The 21,111-nt window shown below is 39.0% G+C and overlaps 1 protein-coding gene across 1 annotated transcript in view; it reads right to left on the bottom strand.

Annotated features, from left to right (window-relative positions):
• LOC139722206 (neuronal membrane glycoprotein M6-a-like) overlaps positions 1-21,111 on the bottom strand; it is a 129,214-nt gene that overhangs the window by 7,076 nt on the left and 101,027 nt on the right. The window contains exons 4-6 of the mRNA XM_071633522.1: positions 19,904-20,057; positions 9,692-9,846; positions 8,444-8,509 (exon numbers count right to left, since the gene is read on the bottom strand). Of these exons, the coding sequence (XP_071489623.1) occupies positions 8,444-8,509; positions 9,692-9,846; positions 19,904-20,057 (375 nt within the window). The remainder of the gene's footprint in view (positions 1-8,443; positions 8,510-9,691; positions 9,847-19,903; positions 20,058-21,111) is intronic.

A 21,111-nucleotide genomic window follows, 5' to 3' on the forward strand; every position in this document is an offset into this window, starting at 1 on the left:
TTGCTCAATTTCGGGGAGTGTGATTCCGGCATTAGGGAGATACAAAGGAAGGCAAAGGATCCGATAAGGAAGGAAAGGTGAGACAGGAGGAGAGGAGAGAAGCAGAGGAAATGAGAGAAAAACCGAGTCCAATAGACTGTGACAGTGCGTGTATTATAGCAATCGAAACCCGACTCTGTTTCCAGGTAGGAAAAGAAGCATCAGTGTTATACACACTAATGTCTGGCCAAATAGTCGACATCTGTACTGCCCTAGAGCCGGCTTACTGTCGTAAAGAAATCGAGAAAGCCGGAACACCAGGGATGCGTTCAAAGAAGCGTGTCTGGGCAAGATGTCTCTTAATATATTGGTTTTGAGCTAATTAGGATTCAAGCATTAGTGCATACCCTACATCCATAACGACATTGTCCAACAGTTGAACGCGAATTACAATATTTGGTCCATGTCGTGCAAAGATTCCACTTTAATAGTCCGACGTGCTCGTTTTTATGAGGGGTAGAGCTAGTCAGCCAATGTATATACAAATGCAGTCGCGGTTCTTTTCAATAAGCATTGAGGCCTATAACAGTCTTGTTTTAAATGTCATCGCTCGGATTGGCTCAGTTGGACTGACTCTCTGCGAAGTCTCCTTTGCGTGTTTAAATGGCCACACATAAGTCAAGAGTATGAAGGCTTGATTTATGTGTACCAGTCAGCGGTTGATTCGTCGTGCGAGATTAATTTTCGTACCAATGTGTGGGTATAGTCATGCATGGTTTACATCCAGCGGCGATTGGCCAAGAATACCAGGGCGCGTCTCGCCTAGCCGATTGCTGCGCCGAAGCATGACGTGATTGTGTATTATCACCGACGCGATAGCCAAGACGAATAATGTAAGAGAAAAATGACTGGCTGGCTCTACATATTGCAAACGACAGTCCGCCATGACAGTCGACATAGTAAGATGCGTAATGTCATGCAACCCTCGACAAACAGTGACAAATACACCATCAGCAATTTTCCTCACTGTATCTAGAATGGAACTCATTGAAAGAGCTTAAGTACGATTTCTGACTTTATCCCCATTCAAAGAAAAAAAAATTGAAGGAAATATATGACTTCCCTTGACATGTTACTTCAAAATAATGTTATGATTGTACGTACTCTGACGATTAAAAAGAAGAAGAGATAAACATTTTAAACCGTCTCTTTATTATCTTGTTTTGGGGTGTGTTTTTTCTGTTTTTATCTCCCCTTTGTTTAGACAGTCACGTCTCAACATAGATTACTTTGGTGCCGAATTATTATAATCTTGATGGAACCTGTTTTGGCGAATTCATAATTCGTTTATCATTGTTTGCTGGATATACGGACACTCTGCTCTGTTGACATCTTAGTCTATCATCAAAACAAAACAGTCAATGAATAAATAAAAAGAATATGTGCGCCATCCACAAAGACAAACATCCAATACCATAGGCAATCTATCTAAAACAATTGTCAGGGAAGAAACTTTAATCAGAGCAATAGCACTTCAGAGGTGGTATCCTATAGCTTTGCAATACGTCCTATACATGTATTCAGTATCGCATTCAGTGTCAAACTAAATATTTGCGGATATTACCAATTTTACAATATTAATTTGTCTTTACACGAAATCCTGATGCAATACCCTAACCTTATATTGGATAAGAGGATAATGGCTTTTCAAGTCCCTTCTATACTAATTATAATTTGAAAATCTCCAGTCAGGGATACCATTATGATATACACAATGCATACATACATACATACATACATACACACGCCTACACATAAGTACGCATACATTATGTAATTACTTATAGGCCTATCTGTATTTGTACGCTCATATATGTGTGTGTGTATGTGTGTGTGTGTGTGTGTGTGTGTGTGTAACGACAAGGTTGACAGAAGGGATTGAATGGGTATGTGCGTGCGTGCAAGGGTATTTAGTCGGTAAGAATTCCGCGATTTGTTGCCTAGCAGGCAAATAAGGTTGTATTGAACTATAAGGTCATTATTAATTGGCCAATACGGACAGGCCCTGAACCGAGAGATTACCAGTAAGCACAGAGCAGAATCCCGCGATGTCGCCACGCACTCGTTCCGTCGCGATTTGCTTAGTCCAGCTTTAGGGCGCCCTTGGAAAGGCTGGACAATATTTTTGTTGGTGGCAACAGCGGGAGAGAGGGATAAGAATAGAATCTGCCTTTCCACACTTTGCTATCAGATCTGGCACGTGACCCTGAAGCAGCTATTTCGTGAAGTCGCTATGTATAGACACCATTACTGGCAACGAGTCCGAAAATGTTTGTCAGGAGCGCGCACGAACAGGGACTTGCTCTCTTTGGTGATACCTGTTCTCTCATCTTACGATGATATTATCGTAAAATGTACTTGTACGTGCACTTGAAGGGCTTTGTATTTGATGAGTTTGATTGCAAAACAAGCTAATTCCATTCCTGTCAATTTGAGATGTTTGCGATTAAATATGCAAAAAAAAAAGAAGAAAATGATATAATAATTCATGAGATATTTTCATCATTTCTTCAAGAATATAGCTGTTAAGCAACTTGTGAAGTATCAATGGAAACGTTTTAATTTGCTCTATCTTATATATGATAGACTTTAAAATTTTAAAAATAAAATGTTTGAAAATGATGGTTAACCCTTTTTGTGAACAAACTCTTCATTTCATGATACAATCATTATCCATAACTGATTTTTGTTCTGCAATTAAGACAGTAAGCACTAAACATTAATTTTTGTTATTCAACAATCTACTACGGCAACATGTCATAGTCTTGGTTAAGATAAAGACGGATGATTAACCCATCATCTATGGTAACCTGCATGGGTCATGACCCTAAGTAAAGTAGGCCTATGTTATAGGGAATGTCAGGAACGGGTTAACTAAGCTCTTTTATCCATCTTAAGTAGTATTTCGATGTACCTGCAATTGCTCCATCCACCAGTATGATTATGTATTATGTAATGTACCATCGACGTATATTGTACGTATAATCAGCAGCATTTTGGGGAGGTGGTGCTGAGTGGGTTAATTATTTTTCTAAACTGTTTACACGATTTAAAAAACAACAACAACAACAACAACACTGAGAAGCAAACCATGGCCACAGGCTTTTTATACCGCAGTGTAGGCCTACATCATTGTATTCACGGCTACAGACATTTAGAGACTAGACATCGTCACGGTGTACATTATAGTGTAAGAGCGTTAACATTTATAACTGACAGTGTCCTCGCTATGTTACAATATGTTTACACTGTTTACTTTCTTACACTCCGCTAACCCCTGTGAGGAGAGTGCATTCATGCGATCAGTATGGCTAGATGTAATCAGTGTGGGTGCCATCGAAACGTGGAGTTGGCCGCATCCCCCTCGTGGAAATGCCTTCTGCAAATCCACTCAACCTCTTGTAAGCATAACAGGGTGAGCAAACTACCGATGATTAGCGTACAAGCTTGACGAAACACGGAGGACAATGCCGAAATAACGACACAAAGCACAAGGAAACATTCGAACAATTAGCAGAAGAACAACACGGGAAGAGGAAGGGAGGGAAATTGGCGAAAGTTAAAAGGTAAGTGAAAACGGCGAGGACGAGTTTGTCAATATTGACATAACTCCAGGTATGTAAGTGGCTCCTCCGCCCATAGACAGTGAGCCAAAGGAAGCATGTGGACTTTGAAAACATACCGGGCTTAACACAAATGAGCCCCTAGCACGAATCATTCCAGCACGCACAACGTAACGGGTTAGTCTCGTTGAAAGAAGTGTCCAAACTTTCCTAAATTATTTAGGTGAAAGTTGATTGATTCATACTAAATCGATTAACATACCCTAGTTAATTTTGACTTGACAGTGAACTAAATGTGCGTCATGATCATGTGGTATTTTGTATACAAGCACCATCATGACTTACCATCCTAACATTCGAGAGAGGCCTGTTCAAATACTACAGTTCTGTATGAAAAAAAAATGATATTCAAGTATGTGCAGTTTTTGTTTTGTGTTGTTGTTGTTGTTGTTGTTGTTGTTGTTTTTGGTTTTTTTTTTTTTTTGGGGGGGGGGGTAGGGCTAATTGTTGCATCTATTACTGAACGTGAGCGCAATCATTGCTGAAAATTAACATTAACGAAGCCGTCTTCAGGGTAATAGCAAACAAAAGTGTCCATCTCAAATTGAAACATTGTTGGCAGCCACGATGTCGGCGGCGGCTCTCCCGGTGTTTGTTTACGGAACGGTCTACTGGCTTTACACTCGTCCCCGCCAATCCGCCAGGAGTCTGAGCGCGCAGTAGAGTAATCTCACGGGACGAAACGCAGAATCGTCTGGATTTCCTCTGCCCCACAGTGGGGCCCAACCCGAGGGCCATGGGGACTGCAGCCGAGAGCGATTCGAGATGGGATGAGATCGACAAAAACACGAAGCGCCGATGTCGTTTTGCAAAAGACACAGACTCAGCCTTGGGTATAATCATTCTCGTCTGATTGCTCTAAATCGTCTGGCAATTCCCTTGGCAGGCTTCGGCAATTTCCGCCTTTTTTCTGTGTTATTTGTTTGTTTACGTACGTTATCTGGTGCTCTTCCGTCGCGATGTTGCATATTGCTTTCAGATTGGCCAACGTAGCCCTTAGATGCTTGCTTGGGGGTAAGCCTTAGCTTGTTTCAACCACTGGTGAGCCAGAATCACAGAGACAAGACAATGATTACGCCTTGAAAAGCAGTGGCTGGTGATGATACGAGTCAGTCACATCATGTTTCAATGCCTTCCCTTCAAATCTGTCTGTGGAAAGCGGATGATATCAGTAAATTACATCGAAAGGACTTTCCATCATTCCGCACTTCCTGGACTGAAATTTGCGTCTTCAGCGAAGTGGAAACGCGCTCGTGAAATGGAGGGAAAGAAGACGATGATGAATCGGAGGTCGTTCAGGGTATGTCAGTGAGATGGGCAGTCAATGATTATGGAGCAAGTCAAAATGAAGATGAACGTTCACGAAAAAAAAAGACCCCTTTCCACACAAACATAATCACACACACGCACACACACACAGGCACGCACACACACACACGCACACACAGGCACGCACACACACAAACACACACACAAACACACACAGAGGCACACACGGATCCACACATTGGAAGATATCTTTTACTGGGAATATGGCAAAGTGGCGATATCCTATAATAAAACAAGAAGAAGGCAAGGTATAATCCAGTTTCATGAAAACTGAGATGTTGTTCCAAGATATCGAAAAGCAGGAGCTTATGATTTTCGATGAGTAATGTCTCCTTTTGGATGGGTACCCCGACATGCCCGAAGAGAGACTGATCACCTAATCCCCTGCTGGCACTCTGCGATGTGCTTAAAGCAACTTGTAATGTGCGCCATTTTTTGTTCTTGGATGGGCGCCAGAATAACCCTCCATCAACGTCATTTACGAGGTGCCAACGAACATCAGCTCACTTGATCTTACTCAGTCCCCTCTTAAACGCGTCAATGCGAAATTTATCAGGACTATAAAACAAGGGCCACGTGACTATGTAGCCAGCTAATGTCAAGGAATGCTCTGTTATTCTAGGGAGACGTGAACGGTACCGTGGCCTATGAGCTATTTCTTTTTTAACAGGGATGATGAGATAGTCGAGTCTTACAGTCGGAACACGGTGGCGTGACAACAGAAAGCAATAACAATGACAGGTAATGTGAATTTGTAGGACTGTGAAAATTTTATACAGGACAGGATATCCAACACTTGATGACACAAACATTAGTGTTATTTGATGAGCACGAATTTTATAATCACCCAAAATGAATTTCGTCATGACTTGGTGGCATTGTGTGTAAGAAATAAGCATTTTATTTTGGTTCTCATCCCTTCCTAACACTTAATAATCCATGCTTATTTATGGATGAAGGAGATTTGTCAATCAGTCGCAATGAAAACAACTCAACGCAAGAATTATCAATTTGAATAATATGCAGTGACCCGCTGCCACAAGGCATAAGATCCATTACTGGTTATCGGGCGGCAGCTCTCTCGCAGTCCAGTGGTTGTGACGCCTATCAGGAAGTCATGGGTTCGAATCCCAAGCGTGTATGCATGCCTATGATTTTTATCATGGCTGTTACTGCAAATGCTGAATAATCGGTGTTTATTTACATCGATGAAGGTCAATTTGTCACTCAATTCTTATCAAAAGAGCTCGTCGCAAGAAGCATGAATTTGAATGAATTCGAAAAGTTGTTGAAAGTATAGTTCTACGAAGATTAAAGACAACGTTACGTTATAAGAATGCTAATCAGCAGGTTTCAGTTAACACTTAAAGCTTTGCACATCTTTGAGACCACCAGTTTGTTCAAGAGTCCGATGCATCTTGTCAACGGCGCTTATATGACGTCACAAATGTTGACGTTATATAGATGGAACAACTTGGGTATTTTAATTCCGCTACTGTAAAACTGTCGAACGTGAAAAACATTATCCAGGCCTTCTATCATGTCGACAGTGATTGAAAAATGTCATACATTCTAAACACCCTTTATCATAAAAAAGACTGTCCCTATCCTCAGAAAATATCCCCAACGCTCCTAAAATGCCACAGCACATTTTTCTTCATCCGTCACTATCAACTGTTGCAGTCAGCCTTGTCAAAGATGTTGAAAAGAAATCAGCGTCAGAATTGGGGAGAGGTGGTTGTATTAGTTTTGTGCCCTGTGGCCATGGCATGTGAAAGACGCCTCTATTATGATCCATCCTCCCCAAATAATACTTCGCTTCCAAACCTACAGTAATAGGCCTTCCGAAGTTGATTTCTTGTCCCTTCTTTTGTCTTTAATTTACGTCATAATTGGAGGATTCAATCGTCCGCAGACGACAGTTGATTTTCAGCCGGATCTTTCCGTGGCATATTTTCCCGCCCCCCTTCTTCTCCGTCTCGCCTCTAATGCCTCTTGATTGGAAGATGGGATTCGGTGTCGCTCTCCCATCAGTGAGCTCATAATGGCGGCTGAGTCGAAACTGGGGCGGGAAGGCGGAAGCAGTTTGGCTGCCTTGGAACACCCTTCCCTACCCCCTCTCCCCTCCCCCCCCCCCAAAAAAAAGAAAAAATGTAGGAAAACAAAGGGAGGAAAAAGTAGGAAAGAAAATACATGGGAAATGGAATGAGGAGACATTAGAGAATAAGTTATGACGGTAATGGAAGAAATTGAGAATGTTTATACTTAATAAACAAAATAATCATCCAAAGGTCTAACTAAATGATAACTGATCATTTTTTGGATTGCGTATTTGCGCATTATATCAATCATTGACGCTAGCTATGATAATGGTGTAAATCAACCGAGTTTTTGTTTTTCTTTGCTAGTAGCTACACACTTATCTCCCCTGACATTGCTTGAGCATACAGAACGGACATGAGAATTGAGAACTCTCCCTTTCCATATCTAAAGTCTACAAATTTGATTAAAACAAAACAGAAATTGGCATCGTCCTATCTCGCTTCCATATCTTTTTGTGCAAGGGTCATACGAAGGTCAGACAAATTCTCATTGTCCCGACACTTTTTTTTTTTGCTTTCGTTGATAGAGCCACTGCTGAGCGAGCTTTAATTAACGCCGCCTATATACATCAACGGTGAAAGTGGATTTTCGCACCGCGTCGTATTTTATGACGAGAGTGGCTTACGTATGATTAATCTAAAGAATGTAACTGCCGTAATTGGGTGATGATAAAATCCCAGGGGAGTTTGAAAGCGTCCTCATTAAGGCTCTTTCATCCCCCCCCCCCACATCTTTTAGACATAACCTGATAACATGATGTGTTTTCTTTTCCACATTTAGACAAGCAAGGGTACTATGCAAATGGAACATTATGAGTTTAAAAATAATGGGCAATTGCGAATATCACTCTGAATAGAAGTAAGTAAATTTGATTTAAAAAAAAAGACCTATTTGATTACAATAAGTCGACCCCCCACCCCGATTTTCAAAAACGCCCAGCAAACACGGTCGTTTAGGATGAATTATTATAGATGGAGATGAATATAGGATAGATTTGAGTGAGGTTTGTAAGGTAGGAACTGAGGTAAGGTCGGAACTTAGTGAATGAAATCTGTGTTGAAAATTAAACTTGAAACTCAAAATACTGTACTGTAGAAGTATGAAATTCTAAGTAGGATTTAAAAACACACCGTCTTTTTTTCCCTGAACAGCAGATTTCAGAAGAACATTAAAGAAAAACAACTTTTCAAATTGATTTCAAGCGAGTAGAATTCCGCACTATTAAACAACCTACTAATCACGTTCAAGTGTTTGACTTATAGATTGTTATAAATTATAGATATTGTTTGACTTATAGATTACTTATAGATTGTTCACTCGGAAAAAAAAAAAGAAGAAGAAATACTCACCAGTGCTAAGACCACGATGACGGCCGCTGTCACGGTCAGATAGACCGATAGTGATATATCCTCGTTCTAGGGAAGACAATGTAATATACAAAATGTTAAATGTATTATAATGATAACAATATGCCAACGATCATGATAAGATTGTGTGTGCGTGTGTATACGCTTAATCTTAAATATAATAATTGTAGTCAGCTCAGTTAATTCTGAACTATTAAAACAAGTCGAATTTAACCCGCTCCTTACGGAAATCCGGTGGCCTGGGTATCAAGTATATAGATATTTCAGAATTCAGTATGGAAAGCGTTAATAAGAGTATGATATACAAAAAACAAACAAACAAACAAACAGCAAAACGTTCGATGAAAAACACTAGTGCTTATGATTCAATAACAGCACAGCAAATCAAATCAACTGAGGACAGAAAATACATCTTCGTATCAAACAGGCAAAGCAAAATGCGTTTTATATATTTTCTCCCTGCCTGCTGAAATGGAATCTTATTAAAAGAAAAGACGAAAAAAAAAATCTCTCAAAATAAAGAGCAAAACCTAGGCTGCACACATTCGCTGATCCATTAGTCGTCTTGATAATTGCATTCCAAGGTCAGTTCAGGGGGTTAATGTGCATGAATGCCCATTAATGTAACAACTACGCGTAAAATCGATGTCCTGTGGACACATGATGTTTCACAATGATATCACTCCTTTGACTATACATTGCCAGGAGCATTTGCTATTCTTTGAGCCCGGCATTTTTTTATTTTTTTATTTATTTATTTTTTTTGGGGGGGGGGCGGCAGGGTTCAGTCTTACACTCGAATATATACATGCATTGAAACCTTTGCCTTAGGACATGCGCTATGTAAGAAGGACAAAACAATATGGCGAGATCTTTAACAGTAAATATCATTGCTGACGATGAAGACAAGAATCAGAATTCAGGTCATTTTATGCACGAATTCCGTCTAAGAGCTGGGTTTCTTTGCTGAATTTTTGCAGACAGCACAACAAAATGACATTCTGTGGAACCCTGTTCATCTCAGGGAAACAAGGAAGAAAAAAAGAGGCGACATTGGACATAAAAGATTCCAACAGCAACATATTTTGGTGTCAGTTGGAACAGAAGTCTACACATCATACCCTTACGTTCCAAGTCAAGCAATTAGGCCCTATATCATTAGACAAAGATAATTAGGTATGGAACGCCACCTGTACATTACTTCACATCTAACGTAGATGGTTCACTCACGTGCTCGCAGAAGGTTCTCAGGTCATTCCCGCAGATGCGGTGGTCCGCCGCGGAGAGCGGTAGAGGGACTCCCTGGGTGGTTGGCGTGGGAGTGGGCGTAGTAGTTGTCACCATGGTAGCGTTCACCTTCCTGGTAATGGCGGGAGCAGCAAAACCTGTGAAGGTATGGAAAGCCAGACGTGTCATTATCAATAGTCTGTAGCCACTGAAATGTGTCGAAAGTAAGATATAGATTGCCTATATTGTAACTTCATCATAACTCTATTCAGGTGCTTGTGCCTGTGTACAGATGTACCTCATTTGACCTTGGGATCAAGGCATCCAAGGAGACCACAAGAGCAATTGTTTACCGTCGTAACTTTTTTTTTTGGGGGGGGGGGGGGCGGGGGGGGGGCGGGGGGGGGGGGGTGTTCCGCAAAGAATTTTAATATCTTCGGTCCCTGCTTTTATTTTTTTATGTTGTATATCCATGCATGCATGCATGAAAAAGCTTAGCAAATTAAGTAATTATATTCATAACGAAGTTAGAATATCATTGAAGACGCACACAGCGTACCATAGTTTTAAGCTGATCTTAAGATTTAAGATCGACTTAAATTCTTTGCGCGACTATGCAAGACAAAAATTATTATTCCTCGTCGATCCAAAAATTAAGCACACGAGCGAACCTTCCAAAGAATACAATCATTGGTAAATAGCGGAGACACCACGCATCACATATTGTCAGTATTTTGTTGAACAAAATTACTGTCATTTACTAGGCTATGGTAACTTTTAAGACTGGGTGGATTGTATGATAAGGCCTACTATGAGTAGATGCAGCTTTTTATTTCATCCTTGGACAAAAAAAAAACAACCCCAAAACCAACGGACACATGATTACATAATATGGTAAGATGAGCTACACATGACGCGATGCTGCTCAACGATTTTGTTAAAACTCAGAGTGGTAGTAAAACTACCCTCAACTTTCACGGATCACTAAATTTACGACAAGGGGAAAAACGGGCGATGACTCTTCTCAGCTCCCTACATTACATCCCACGGTATACCTCGAGTAAATTCTCGGCATGTGCCCGGACTGGCCTGAGTTGAACCACTTATATACATTAGTGGATTAAATGAAATGTCAGAGTTGTCAGCGGCGTGTGGCCAGTGTTATTATAAACAAGAGTCCCTTCTCGGCGATTCATAGAAGAAAACCCTCCCTCGGTCGTTGATGGGTAAACAGCGCCCCGAAACCGAGCTGATGAGAATTTAAACACTGCGAATGATGCGGGGTGCCGACGGGAGAGAGGGCTGGGGGCAATGCCCGCTATGCCCGCTCCTCTCACCGCGCGGAGTAACATTAGATTCGGTGGATCGTCGTCGTGATTTTATTCAAGTACGTTATTGAAGAGGGTTTCCTTCATTATCTTCAAATCAAAACCACTGTTTATAGTAATTCAGCGCTATCCCTTTGATTGTCAAAAATGTCTTTAATTGTAAAGCTCATAGAGACTAGTATGTAACATGCAATATACGTGATATAAGTGGAATGTATAAGCATCATCATACCAAAATTTCTTGAAAGGTATAGATATTGTCCATCTATAGTTTCATCTATCTATTCGTCTATCTATCTATCTATCTATCTATCTATCTATCTATCTATCCTATCTATCTATCTATCTATACCTATCCATCTTTCTATATATTATAGGCCTACGATTATGATAATGAAAACTATATATCTTTATTTCTATCTACCTATATCTCTTTCTATCAACATCAGCGCACAGAATTGAGATTCCGTATTTTATTCAATACAGCAAGTGCAAGATCTACTCTAAACGTCTCTATATTATAGGGCGCAAGAGTAGCTACAAGCATGGAAAAGGTATAGGCAATATTTCTGCTTGAGTCATCAATTTTGCGCTATGATGCGTCGATGCAAAACAGAATATTTTGATATTACAGTTGTGTCACAGTGCAATCAAACAAATTTCTGAAGTATATGGCTTTGGTTTTTTGTTTGTTTGTGGCTTTTATGTGTGCGTGCATGTGTGTTTGTGTGCACATATGACGGAAACGAAAAATAGGTTGTATCATTGTCTTCATTAGAGCTGTATGAAACTGTGTTTAGCTAAAGTTTCACGTTTTGCTTATCTTAATAGTGTGTGCATGGCTGTAACTTCACATGAATAAATTAAAACCTGGAGAGATCAAAGCCTCAAAACTCCCATGCTGTGATATGGCAATATTAAATTCCTGTCGATCAAAAATTATATAAAACAAATTCGTATTTTGGGGGGTGGGGGATTACTGTTTTTGTCAAACTAATTCCACAATGCACTACGTATGCTTGGACAGTATAGCCTTGCCAACATCGTGCTCAGTCGTTCATTGATTCTATTGAATTTTTTCGAGTATAACTTTCATACCCGTGTCTTCCCGACACCCCCTCTACCACTGCAATTTGACGCATGCAGTTGTATACAGTATAATGTAGGAGCATTAATGGGCGATCGATTGATGAACGTGACCACGTGACCTGATGAACCCTTTCCACGTTACGATCGTGCAAAGCGTAAGTTGACTGCTCGCATAGTTTGTAAAGGTCAGTGGCACTACATGAACCTGCAGTTTGTAACGTGACGAATGGTGACAAATTAGTCGTGCATGGACCATTACACAAATCTAACGATATTGTAACTGACAACCAAGCTGGCTTATTTATAATGATTGAATTCGCGTCCACGACGCCGTCATTTAACACAGTCAATACCACGAACAAGTGTATTTCATAATGATGGCATTGCTGTTTTAATGTTTTGGCACTGAGGGATTTAACAAGTCAACGCAAGACATCTGCACTCAAATTAGTATGATATACACCTCCACGTAGCCGTCTCGCACCAGTCGCGAACCAGTCGCATAACCAGCTACGAAGAAGGTGCACGACGGGTGCCCAACGTGTATACAGTAAATGAATAGGTGAAGGTCAAACCGCGGTTATCTCTCGCGTTAGTATTGATATCCAACGCCATTTTTATCGTATCAGCCGTGAACGTAGCGCCACAATACATTCAAGCAAAATTTGATGTCACTAATGCCAACGACAAACGGTCATAGCATCTTCCTATTCGTAGGTTTAAAGTAAACGTTGGGTTTTAATATCAACCCGTAAAGGGACAGTTCCCATGGGACTCGCTCCTAATTTATCGGCTAGATGGTGGGCATTTGTCGATCAAAGTATCATATCAGGTTAAATATTGACAGCTAGGACGAATTGGCGCAACATCAAAGCTGGAATGATAATAACTATGTATTTTGTGTGTTCTGACATGTCTGTATCCGTGGAATTGTGTATTTATAGTTATGCTATTGTTATGTATTTACACAATCCCAACAGTTTCCTTACAACCCTCATTAAAAGCTGTTCCTCTTTAAATATGAGTAGGACGATTTTTATCTCAACATTTCATCTAAACATTCGATGCCAATATCATCGTTGGGGCCTTTTTCAGGACATAGAGCATTAATCATACTCTCACCCCCCCCCCCCTCGCTATTATGAGTCATGTGTTTCTATGATGTCACTGAGTACGGCAAGGTAACGAGCACACATAGCATCAAATCATTAATTTAGCACCATATTATCGTAATGAGACGCAAAGACATGCCGCGTGCGAAAATCGCCGATCAAAATTAGACACGTTGCCGGTGATACGGTCTTTGACACAGATGTTATTATGATCATTCCCCGCGGAAGAATAACACTAGCATTTATCAATTAAATAGTCCTGCTACTATCAGTTAAGCCAACTCACATTGAGATTCATGCGACTAGGAAAAAAAAAAGAGAAGAAGATAGGAAAATGACAATAAATCGCGGATTTGATCGTATGTCGATGCTAAGCGTGATTCATGCCCGCCAGTACTCTAGCCATCCTTTATCGCTCGCTGACGGGTTATCGCAAATGAGAGGGAGGCTGTATAACGGTTGAGACGAGATGTGACAGATAATTAACCGAATGGCAGGTGCGTGATTGTTTTATCAGCATCATAATAAATGTGGGGACGGGCGTTTCGTCACCGCGCGAAGTGAAGGAACGGCTTAGGCAAGATGGAGAAGGGTATAATGATTATGATAATTATACTGAATGCAATGTGTATTTCTGCGCAGGAGATTATGCAAATACTGAAATGCACAAACGCTTACTTGGACGACGATATAATAATATGACCGTGACTTACAATCTTGATGAATTCCGTTAGACGACAGAGTTTGTATCGTTAAAATGACACAATTGATCTGTCATCACTTCCGATTTCTCTTTCTTTTGTTCAATCCTTGTCTTTATTTTTGGTTACTTGTTCCTCATGTTCGTCTTTTTATTCCCTCCTTACCATTTTCCTTCTTATTTTCTTTTTGTTCCCTTCTCTTTATGTTCCTGGGGTTTTTTTGTCATCGTTTTGCTACTAAAGCATTTTCCCCCTCTGGTTGACCTCGTTCTACTTGTTGGCTTGCTGTTTTGTATCTTTTCCGCTCCTACTGTGACTTGCTTTCCAGCTTTTGTCCTTTTAATTCATGAGTGACATAGAAGAAATACGGGTATGTGATCCTCTGATCGATGCGGAAAATAGAATTCATACACGGTGCAGGCTGCAATTTTGAGCACGTCAATAACTTGTCTGCGAGAAGTTATATTTCCCACTAAAAAAAGGGGTCGATGCTGCTGCACTGAAATCGTTTCACTTTCGAACTCGAATTTCATTAAAATCCCCCAAAACTGAATTCCTAAGCGGAAAGAAAGCCCCGGCTGTGCGTTTTACCCTTTAGGGAGGGGAAATATAGGGTGGGGAGTGGGGATACTAGTATATAGCGGGAGTTGTTATGGCAACGTCTATTCTGTGCGGGTGTATACGGGTGACAAGCGAGGTGCTGTGTGTTACACGATCCAATGCGATACCATTACGAAGCGGGAGGAAAGCTTCAGCGTTCGAAATGCTTCTTGTTGCAGGGCGGTCTAATTTCCTCTGCCAAGTCATACCCCATCGGTAATTGCATTTTACGCCACTGGATGGAGATGTTCCTCTTTTGCCATTCAACAGGCGGAAAACCTATAGGGCTCTACTGATCTACTCGAGTGCCTCGACCAGTTCTTGCTCTTACATGAAATGGAAGATGACTTTACAGCAAGTAAGGAGAAGCAACACAAAGAGGCAGATAAAGCTTTTTCGTGAAAAATGTTTCAGAGAAGTAAAATGGCCAGAACGATTCTGTAAAACCACAACAACAACAAAACAACAGAGAAAACTTCATTGCTATGAAGGTAGCTTGCGTAGTCCGAAAAAACAAAACACCCAAACGCTGTACAGTAGATTTGTGTAATGTATTGTAAAATAAACCCACAGCTAGTGACTGTATTCCTATCGCTCAAAGAATTTTTGGATACTGGAAACCATGCTGCAATTTGGACTCGCTATGATAAGAAGTAGAGGGTGTATGAACGCTGACTATTTTATGACTTTAAATTTGTCAGAAATCATAAGCACGAGCGTAGACTTTGTCAGGAAATTACTCAGTGCGGCAGGATTTTTTTCTTCTTCCCCCATACACAGATCAGCATCTTGGCGTATTGAACTTGATTATGATGACGCGCTTCTGTTACTGGTAACTATATGTGAATGGCGCCACTGGCTGGGTATAGTTTGTGTGTGTGTGTGTGTGTGTGTGTGTGTGTGTGTGTGTGTGAGTGTGTGTGTAGGTAATTGTTATTTCCCAACTAGAGATAAAGAAAAAACACAGTTTGAATTTTTGGATAAGCTAAATACTAAGATAGCGGAATTGTATGATCCTTCTCAGCTAGTAGTTTTAGGGGGAGATTTCAATATACTCATGAATGGAAAATTAGATTATATGGGGCAAAAGAATATTATAAAAACTAAGTTTAATGAGAAATTGGAAGAATTTTTGAGAAGGTATGAGCTAGAAGATGTGTGGCGAAAAAGAAACCCGGATAAAAGGGAATTTACTTTTAGGCAAAAGTGGCCAATCGTTCAAAGTCGTTTAGACTATTGGTTTTTTTCCTCTAATGCACTTAATTTGGTTAATAAGTGCGATATCATTACGTCAATTACACCTGATCATTCTTGTATTTTGTTACAACTTAAGAATCTAGCAGATAAATTTTCATTTGGTAAATCTTATTGGAAATTTAATAATAGTTTATGTGCAGATCTTGAGTTTGTTAATATGTTGAATGAGAAAATTTATCAATTAAGGGAACAATTGATTCCAGAAATCCAGGATAAATTACTTTTTTGGGATTTTTTAAAGATGAAAATGAGAAATATTATAATCAGTTATTCGAAGGAGAAGGCAAAACGAAGGAGAAAGGAAATAGAAAAGTTAGAATCAGAAATAAGTCATTTACAAACTCAATTATTGACTTTACCTGTAAAATTTATAACGGATGAAATTGAAGAGAAAAAAACAGCACTAAACAATTTGTATGATTATTCTCGCCAAGGTCTGAGAATCAGGTCAAGAGCAGAGTGGTATGAAGAGGGAGAACAGAAAACACAGTATTTTGAACAGTTGTTGAAATCTAAGAAAAGGAAAAGTGTTATTAAAGAAGTATACAATGAAAAGAAAGAAATAGTGTCAGATAAAAATGAGATTTTGAAAATTATTAGAACATTTTATGAAAAATTGTATTCTGCTTGTGATATCCTTGAAGATGAAAAGTTGATGTTTTTATCTGGTATTCCCAAATTAAATGAAGAAAGTAGAAATTTATGTGAAGGTGAAGTAACTAAAAATGAATGTTATGAAGTTTTGAAGGAAATGAAAGTTAATAAGTCTCCGGGAAATGATGGATTTACTGTGGAGTTTTATAATACTTTTTGGCCAGTTTTAGGAGATATTTTAGTTGAAACGCTAAATGAGGCATATAATAGGGGGGAACTGTCTACATCTCAAAAGCAAGGAGTAATTACACTTATAGAGAAGGAAGGTAAAGATGGTATGTATGTTCAAAACTATAGACCTATTACTTTGTTAAATGTTGACTATAAGATTTTATCAAAAATATTAGCTAAAAGGATTCAAAAGGTGTTACCGGAAATTATTCATCATGATCAAGTAGGCTATATGAAAAACAGAAATATCGGAGAAGCTGTAAGAATAATAGATGACATTCTTTTTCATGCATTGGAACATCCTTGCGGTTATCTAGTTGCGGTGGACTTTGAGAAAGCATTTGATTCGGTAGCGCATATCTTTTTATTTAAAATTCTGCAATTATTTGGTTTCGGGAATTCATTTCAATTTTGTGTTAAAGTCTTGTACACGGATATCAGTAGCTGTGTTATGAACGGTGGAAACTCAACGGGGTACTTTAATATCAAACGGGGTGTGAGGCAGGGTGATCCTCTGTCTCCATATATATTTTTATTAGCTATGGAAACTTTAGCTGGAGCTATTAGAAAAGATAAGGATATTAATGGAATTAAATTTGGTCAAAATGAAATAAAACAAATTTTATACGCGGATGATATTTCTTTGTTTGTGAAAGATGAGGGTTCAATTAAAAGATTACAATTTTTATTTGATGAATTTGGGAAAATAAGTGGTCTCAAAATAAATAAAGGGAAGACTAATTTCTTATGGCTTGGGGAGGAAAAAGATAGGCCAAATATTCATTTGTTTGGGAATTTTGTTCAAGAAATCAAAATATTAGGAATTTATTTTTCCTTAGATGTTAAGGCAAAAGAGAATTTAAATTTTAAAGAAATATTAAGTAAGATAAAAAGTCTTTTAGGATGGTGGAAAGAAAGAGATTTAACACTTATGGGAAAAATACATCTTATGAAAACATTCGCCTTGTCAAAATTGAATTATGTAGCATCACTTATTGTTGTTCCTCAGTGGGTATTTTCAGAAGTCGAAAAAATTACCTTTGATTTCTTATGGCATGGCAAAGACCGTATAAAGAGAAATATTATGTATCAAGATTATGAGTTTGGGGGTTTAAGAATGACGAACTTTCGGTTATTTGTTAAGGCACAACGTATTATGTGGCTAAAACGCCTTCTATATGGAGAAAAAGAAGTTGGGTGGAAATTATTTTTTGACTTCTGTTTTAGTACTGTAGGAGGTAGATTCCTGTTTATGTGTGACTTTGATTCATCTATTATGACAGATAATGTACCACCTTTTTATTCGGAAATATTGAAGGTTTGGCTCGATATCTATAAATATAGACAATTGGAAAATGAGGTTGTAAATCCAATAATATTTAATAATAGGAGTGTACGCATAACAGGTAGGATGTTTTTTCATAGAGATTTATTTGATGCAGGAATAATTACAATACAAGATATATTAGATAACGGTCATTTGAGATCTCAGTCACATTTTCAAAGCTTGGGTCTTGGTTTTAAGGTAGAAGAATTGCTTAAACTGAATGATATATTTAATGCTATACCCCAGAAATGGAAGGATTCTATGAGAGCAGGTACACTTCAGCAAGTTGATTCCACAAACTTTGACTTAAAATTGATTTTTTTCTGGTCAGAGAGTAAATTTGCAAGTTTTAAAATCGAGAAAAATATATGAGGCTATGGTGGAAGATTTACAGTCATCTTATGTTTTACAAATCAAAGATGACCACAGTAGCTATGATTATACAAACAAAGAAATAACAGATCTTTTTATTAAACCGAGTAAGTGTACATTGATAAGAAAATATAGAGAATTTCAATTTATGATGTTACATGGCGTAGTTTACACTAAGGAGCGTTTAATGAAGTTTGGTTTTGTAACAGACAGCCTTTGTTCCTTCTGCCAACATGAGCCTGAAACTTATTTGCATTTATTTCTACACTGTGTTAAAGTGAAACCGTTATGGGAATTCATAATTAATTATTTTGATATAAATGAGTTAAGGAATATGAATTGGAGAGATATATTTGGGGGAATTTCTGGTTATTCAAATAGATCAAAATGTGTAAATACTTTGATTATCTTAACAAAATACATCATTTTTAAATCTAGAACGGGAAATAAGTTACCCACTGGAGAAAAGATGCAAAAGATTATTGTTGAATTAATAAATGAGGAAAAAATCCTTGCGACCAAGGCTGGGAAGCTACATGTACATTTACAAAAATGGGAATATTTTGAGACTTCGTTGAATAAACCAGTCTGAAGCTACGTGCAACGTCTGTGACTTTTAAGAAAATAGAAATGTTTCCATAGTATTCCACTCTTTCTTTTCTTCATTTTTTTCCCTTTCCTTCATTCCTCCTCCTCTTCTTCTTCTTCTTCTTTTTTTTTTCTCTTGTGTTGTTTTGTATTTTCTCCCCCTCCTTTCCCATGCGTTCCTGTCAGCCTGTTGGCGGGCTGATTATATAACTATATTTACTATATTGTGATGTGTAGGCAAGAGCAGTTAACCAAATTAGGTGCATTTGTATGTGTGTGTGTATGGGTGTGTTTGTGTGTGTTTGTGTGTTGCATGTGTACAGATAGGGGTGGGGGAGGAAACAGGAAGGGAGGGAACTGGTGGGGGTGGTCATAGGGACTCAGTAAGGGATATGAGTTAGTAGGTGTATGGGCGGGTATTGGTTGATAAATAATATGGTTCCATTATTTATTACTGTATAATTTTGCTGCATAATTCATTTGGATGATTATTAAGATTAATGCTAGAAGAATTGAATTATCACTGTTAAATTTAAGCAATTTTTTTGAGAGCATAGGGGAAGTGACTGTATGTAAATTGATAATTGTTCATGAAAATGTAATTTTTGTTATGTCATTATGTACAGCAATAGCAAATTTGCTATTATGATCACAAATGTATATTTTCGTCATTTCAATTGTAGCAAATGAAAATTGTTATTTTTTTTCTATTACTTTGAATGGAACAGAATAAACATCGTTGAAAAACAAAAAAAAAAGTGTGTGTATGTGTGCGTGTGCGCGTGCGTACGTGCGGGTGGGAGACAGATTTCGGAGAAGAGAGGGAGGGGGAGGAAGAGGAGTGTGATGAGAACTTTTTAGAATATGGCTGTGTTGTGTAATTATAAAGTTGTCATGTCGCACTGGGTGTAGGCCGTTTTTCAATACTGCCTTGTGAAGTGACAATAAAGGTTCTTGTACCAACATCGTTATGCGGGGCTGGCAGTATAATATAGTGACACAAGATGACATCTTACCGTACTGGTTGAGATCCAGGCAAGTGGAGTTGGGGTAGACCCCGCCCTGGGCAGCACAGTAGGACTGTACCATTAGCATGAAGGTGAGAGGCATGGCCAGAATGATGCAGCCCAACATCCAGCACACGCAGAGGAAGTAGCACAGCATGATCATCTGTGAGGTGGGCGTGGTCGGGTGGGGGCGTGGTGGAGGAGGGGAAACATGGAAAACACGTGTTAATCATAAGGAATGATTCTCTATGTTACCCGATGAATCTCTGGTACTGATATATGTGTGACATCCCAACACATTTCCACTCTTGAAACACACGACACTCCGTGAAGCACACAACACACACAGACAGACGGACACACCAACACACACAAACTAGGTCCTACTAGCACGATTATGATGACAGTGATGTCTCCATGTATAATCATGGATACAATCATAACGCTTTAAACACACCATTGTAATCATGTCATTGTAATCAGAATCACAATCGCAATTGCAATTGCAATTCGAGAGTTTAATCGGGGAATGGCAGTCAGTTCAAAAAACCCCACCGGAGACAATTAGTGTACTCAAGAACTCGGCGATAAACGCATTCAAGTGTTTTCATGTGATACACATTCATTCATGATATTATCAACAAGCTTGAAATCTCGATACATAGAACTAAAGTGTACTACATTCAAGCAAATACATTTTGGCGCTTACATTAAAAAGAGTGAGATTTTATGAAAAGAGAGAGAGGAGGGAGGGGAAAGAGAGGGAGATGGAGAGATGGAGAAAGAATAGAAAAACACAAAGGAAAAGAGAAACCGAGGGAGAGAGAGAACGCTTGAGGGGGAAAATCAATCACAGACACACGACAGCAGCGTAGAATGTAACCTTTACTATTTCTACCAAAAAATAACAACAATCTACAGTCAGATGAGCTGCGGGGACCAGTGCGTGAAGCGACAACACAGTTTTCTTCTCGCCCCGAGCACCCCTGCCTAGTTCACAAACATGTCTCCACTTGCCTTCTTCTTTTTCTCATCCCCTTCCGCTCCTGAATGTTTTCTCTTCTTTATTGTATTTAAAGGTACGATGTACCATTGGGAGCAATGATTAAGAAAAAATGCTCGAGATATCATATTTCATGCATATGTGTAGGTCAGTTGTATCACAAAGCATCCTAACCATGTACAAATTTCGCAATAAAGCCCAAAATATAAGGAAA

This window comes from Diadema antillarum, unplaced genomic scaffold (genome assembly GCF_040938485.1).
Source record: "Diadema antillarum isolate AM-2024a unplaced genomic scaffold, OU_Dant_1.0 scf00000160, whole genome shotgun sequence".
Taxonomy (NCBI): Eukaryota; Metazoa; Echinodermata; class Echinoidea; order Diadematoida; family Diadematidae; genus Diadema; species Diadema antillarum.